The 6,000-nt window shown below is 41.0% G+C and overlaps 1 protein-coding gene across 1 annotated transcript in view; it reads right to left on the reverse strand.

Moving 5' to 3' along the window:
- The window catches only part of SCN11A (sodium voltage-gated channel alpha subunit 11), a 66,503-nt gene extending 65,674 nt beyond the window's left edge, over positions 1–829 (reverse strand). The window contains exon 1 of the mRNA XM_047754353.1: positions 563–829. Coding sequence (XP_047610309.1) covers positions 563–829 — 267 coding nt within the window. The remainder of the gene's footprint in view (positions 1–562) is intronic.
- Between the last annotated feature and the right edge of the window lie 5,171 nt (positions 830–6,000).

The raw sequence follows: 6,000 nt of genomic DNA on the forward strand, positions 1-6,000 counted from the left end.
TCTGGGTCACCTCAGATTAATAGGTGGCAATGATATGGCTCTGCATCAATGCCCTTTTATTTTGATATTTTATTATTGCCTCCTCTGACTTCTTTAAATATTTCCACTAACGGTGTGTTTTACTACACGCACCAGGGTTTTAATGATTTAAATGATAGCTGCTCTTGTCTGCTTGCTGATCCAACTCCACCTATTTCTCTGTAGCTCTTCAAAGATGGAAGCTTCGAAAGAGAGGATGTGACCTTCGACTATAGACAGAGCTATTGGGTTTCAGTGCCAGCTCCACCACTAACTGGCTATTTGACCTGACATAAGGCAGTTCTTCATCGAGGCTCTGTTTTCCTTCTCTGTGGGGGGGAGTGCTAATGACACCACACACAGCTCACATGACTGCTTAGGTCGTGGGTGTGCAGAGCTCTGAACAAGTAACATGTTTCCTGATTTAAAGGGAGGACCCAGGCTGAAAGGAGATGGTCCTAGAACATCCTGTCTTCTCAGGACTATTTTCAACACACCAGTAACACCAGTTATACCTGATGGTTAGGACACCCCACGGAGGTACCTTATGATTTCTGTAGAATGGGTCCAAATCTTCCAGGGGCTTCGCTATCAGCTCAGGGGGAATGTCGCCATAAAGCTTGGGTAACTTTCTGGAGACTTTTAGGTCAAGTTGAGGTCGATGCTGGGGTTCTGGTGCTGTCTGGTCTTTGGAATTCTTCTTCTCCTTTTGGGTGGCAATTTGCTTCTCAATTGCAGCCAGAGAGTCAGGAGTGAAGGGGCAGAAATTCCGTGCATCTGGGAAGATCACCGGGTAGCATCTGTCGTCCATTTTCACCGTTGGGGCAGAGACAAGCAGCAGCTCCTCAGAGAGTTCTGACTGGTGGAAATCACGCTGTCTTCCCTGGGATTCCACTCTCCAAGGACAATATCATGGGGTCTACAAGAGTTGAGAATGAGGTTGGGGGCTTGGGAGCTCATTAGCTGTGGGGAAGGTCAGAAGAGGTGACCACCACTGTGGATGTAGCAGGAGCTTTGGGCATAGGTGAGACCTAAACAGGGCATCATTCCTGAAGGACCCGGGTGTAGGTGAGAAGTTGAGTTCAAGATCAAGAGGTACAAGAAGCTTGGTCTCTAAAACTGAAACCTAAGCATCAAGCAAGACAATAAACCTGAACTAGCTGAACTACTGAAATGGAACCTGTGAATGGGAGACAAATGACTTCAGTGTTAATGGGAGAGAAAAGAATAGAGAATCAAATGGGTCATAGATGGGGGCTGCACAATCAAAACTATGAGTTCATGAGTCTTTCTTCACATTTGGTCAGCAAAGTTCCTAAAATGTGTTGGAATGGAAGCAAAAGAGCCATAAACACAAGCATGAACATACACTAACATCTGTGATCATGTGCCAGCTCCCTTACTTCTGAGACCAGATCAGGCAGAAGCAAGACCCCAAGAAAGCAGAAAGGACTCACCAAAGCTAATAGGGTCACTCTGACATGAGTTAATAGCTCTCCCAGCCCCTATCCCTAACAACCCTTTCTACAAGGACTTTCTCTATAGCCTCAGGTTTAAGACTAGACTCCAAGAAAAAGCAGTAGTGTTTAAGTTAAATGCATTTATTCTTCATGCCAGGCATCCTCTTCCTCTATAATTTACTGCCAATTTAGGATTGACTCCCATGCTACTCCAGGGAATTACAGTGAGGAATACAACAAAGGACTGCTTTATTCATTCAACAATCAAGTGCTCGATATCTGTCCCAGGCACAGTGCTAGGTGCTGATGGTGGAAAAAACCCAGTCCCTCCTCCAGGCCCTACAGTTATGCTGCCCTACTATGGTGGAGAAGACGGATAAAAGACAAGAAATTACATCAGAGTAAGACCAATGCTACTATAGGAAGAAATAGAGTGGACTATGTCTGTGCATAGCACATGCATTGGATATGCATCCAAGTGGTTCTGCAGAATCAGGAATGGCTTACCAAATCTTTAATGTCTCCACTGAGACCTGAAGGAGATGTAAGACTTACAGAAGAAAAAAAGCGACATTAGAGTATTACAGGGGAAGCAAAGAGCATGTACAAGGACCCTGCAGTGGAAAGAAACACGGTGTCCATCAGCAAGTTTCGTTTACTCGGAATGGAGATTTTTGTGGGGTGTAATGGCCAGGTAAGGCTCCAATCAGAACTGAGAGAGCACAATTACAGTGGGGGCCTGTAATCCTTAGTAAAGTTCATGGACTTCACCCTGAGGATAACAAGGAGTTGCTAAAGGGTGGCTTATTACTATTATTATTACAGAGGAGTAACACTATCTTTTAAAAAATATCCCTCTTGCTGGTGAGAATGGATAGGGATTGGGATAGGGGAATGACGGAGTTGAAAAGGTTGGTATAGGAGGAATGAGCTTGGAAACTGTTGCAGCAAATCATAACCACTAAAGACAACCTAATAGAGTGGATGGATTCGAGAGTCACTTAGGAAACAGCTCTGATAAGGAGTTCCCTGGTGGCTCAGTGGGGTAAGGATCCAGCATTGTCACTGCAGTGGCTCGGGTTGCTGCTATGATGCAGATTTGATCTCTGGCTCAGGAACTTCCACATGCCATGGGCAGCACCTCCGTACCACAAAAAAAAAAAAAAAAAAAAAAAAAAAATTTTTAAAGAAAGGAAGAGAAATAGTCTTGACAAATGATTCATGGGAAGAGAGGGATTTGAGGGACAGGAAGGAACCAAGGCTCTTGGCTTATGCAAGTGACTCAACAGTACTGCCACTTGCTCAGACAGAGAGCACTAGGGGAGAGAGCAGCTTTGCTGGAATAGATTCAGTTTATTTATTTATTTATTTGGTTTTGGGTTTTTTTTTTGTTGTTTTGTTTTGGCATTTCTTGGGCTGCTCCCGCGGCATATGGAGGTTCCCAGGCTAGGGGTCGAATCGGAGCTGCAGCCACTGGCCTATGCCAGAGCCACAGCAACGTGGGATCCGAGCTGCGTCTGCAACCTATACCACAGCTCACGGCAACGCCAGATGGTTAACCCACTGAGCAAGGGCAGGGACCGAACCCACAACCTCATGGTTCCTAGTCGGATTCGTTAACCACTGCGCCACAACGGGAACTCCTGGAATAGATTCAGTTTAAAACACATCAAGTTGAAGCTGCTGATGTGACCTACAAATGCAGAGAACCAGGAGATAACATGAATACAGAGAAATCACAGTTTATACACATTAGGCTCTGAAAAGAGCATGTAAGAAAAAATAAAAAACAAAAACATCATCAAAACTTCTCTTGCAAATCCTTCAGGAAGGTACCATACCAAAGAGGCATCCCAAGTCATTGGTCAACAAATTTAATGCAGCCAGATTTTCTCCCAGTGTCAGAACCAGTCACTCTTTCTTCAGTGAAGCCCCAAAGCAGCTGGATTGTGTTTAAAGGCCACAATAAAGGCAACATACATGTCTTTAAACACACTAAAAGTAATGCAGTGCTCATAATGCATACAGCGCTCACACAATGCGGTGCTCACAAGGCATGCAGTGAGCTGTATGTCAACAGAAACCACATATGGGAAGCAAATTCAGTGTATCCTGTTCTGCATTCATTAAGGGTCAAGCTCTTTGAGATGCACATAGATGATGGAATTGACTATACTACTTAAATTATTCTCTTTCCATTCCCCTCCTCTCCATCCCTCTACTCTTCCATTCCACTCCCTCCACCTCATAAACATATAACATTGAATTTGTATAAATGAAGTGAGCATAAAATGAGACTCCACTGTATTTGGTACTAGAGCTCATAAAAGACATTTAACACAAGGATGAAGTCTTTTTCAGTAAACAGCATAGGAATCCTGGTTGATCCTATAAAATGGATACGCCAAGAAAGACCCGGGATGCCAAAAACTGGACCTTGTGCTAAATTTCAGCAGAGTCCAGTGGAGGGCTGCTGCCATAATAATGACACTATTAAAAAAGAAACTAGATACTCTGGCCCTGCTGCTCTGACCCTAGGGTATTCTGCCTGGGTTTCTGAAGCAAAGACACTTGATAAAAATAAATAACACAGGAGTTCCCGTCGTGGCGCAGTGGTTCATGAATCCGACTAGGAACCATGAGGTTGCGGGTTTGGTCCCTGCCCTTGCTCAGTGGGTTAACGATCTGGCGTTGCCCTGAGCTGTGGTGTAGGTTGCAGACACGGCTCGGATCCTGCGTTGCTGTGGCTCTGGCGTAGGCTGGCGGCCACAGCTCCGATTAGACCCCTAGCCTGGGAACCTCCATATGCCGCAGGAGCGGCCCAAGAAATAGCAAAAAAAAAAAAAAAAAAAAAAAAAAACACAAAATAAAACTGACAACCCCTGCACACATCAAAATTTGTTATACATAATGTAATAACTAAAGAACTATATCTTAAAGGTAACACTAAAAACTATAAAAACTGACCCAGGAATAAAAAGGACTTTATAAAAATTATCAACACAAATAAATTTGACAAAATAAAATCACGTGTAGAAAAGTTATCTTATGAAGTTAAAAAAATTGATGGAAAGAATCAAATAGTCTTTAATAAAAGTAGACTCAGGAAAAATGGACTGTGGAAACAGAGGCCTCTTATGCAGAATTAATTAAATTAATTAATTAATAAAAATCAGTATGGCACAAACTATAAATGATAAAATTTGGAAATACTCAAATCTTCATTGTGAAATTTATGCAAAAATATTTAATTCTGAACATTTCTGTATAGAAAATATTTGCACTGCATGGAAAACTGGTTAAAGAATTAAAACTGGTTAAATTAATTAATTTAATTACAGAATTAAATTAAAACTGGTTAAATTAAAACCCTAAACAAAATGAAAAGACAACCCACAGAATGGGAGAAAAATCTTTGCAAATCAATCGACCGGCAAGGGATTAATCTCTAAAATTTATAAACACCTCCTACAGCTCAGTACCAAAAAAATAAACAACCCCATCAAAAAATGGGCAGAAGATCTAAAGAGACAATTATCCAAAGACATACAGATCGCCAAAAAAACACATGAAAGGATGTTCAACATCACTCATTATTACAGAAATGCAAATCAAAACCACTATGAGGTACCACCTTACACCTGCCAGAATGGACATCATCAAAAATTCTACAAACAATAAGTGCTGGAGAGGGTGTGGAGAATAGGAAACCCTATCACACTGTTGGTGGGAATGCAAATTGGTGCAACCACTGGGGAAAACAGTATGGAGACTCCTCAGAAAACTAAAAATAGAATTACTATTTGATCAAGCAATCCTACTCCTGGGCATCTATCCAGAGAAAACTATGACTAGAAAAGACACATGTACTCCAATGTTCATGGCAGCCCTATATACAATAGTCAAGACGTGAAAACAACCTAAATGTTCATTGACAGAGGAATGGATAAAGAAGATGTGGTACATATACACAATGGAATATTACTCAGCCATTAAAATGAACAAAACAACAGCATTTGCAGTAACATGGATGGACCTAGAAATTATCATGCTAAGTGAAGTCAGTCAGACAATGAGACACCAACATCAAATACTATCACTTAACATGTGGAATCTAAAAAATGGACACAATGAAATTCTTTACAAAACATATACTGACTCACAGACTTTGAAAAACTTATGGTTTCCAAATGAGACAGGTTAGGGGGTGAGGGGAATGCACTGAGGGTTTGGGATGGAAATGCTGTAAAAATTTGTTTGTGATGATTGTTGTATACCTATAAATGTAATAAAATTCATTAAGTAATTAAGGAAAGAAAATCACAAAAAAGGAATTAAACTGGGTAAATTAAATAATTTAATTAAAGAATTAAATTAAAACTGGTTAAAGAATTAAATTGGCTAAGCCTCACTGATACTCAAGTATGAAGTCAAATATTTCAAACACTAAATACCTTTACAAAAAAAGTATTCGAGTATATACTCCCAAAAAATGAAGAGAGAGTCAGGAGTTCCCATCGTG

Source organism: Phacochoerus africanus, chromosome 1 (assembly GCF_016906955.1).
Source record: "Phacochoerus africanus isolate WHEZ1 chromosome 1, ROS_Pafr_v1, whole genome shotgun sequence".
NCBI classification, from domain to species: Eukaryota; Metazoa; Chordata; class Mammalia; order Artiodactyla; family Suidae; genus Phacochoerus; species Phacochoerus africanus.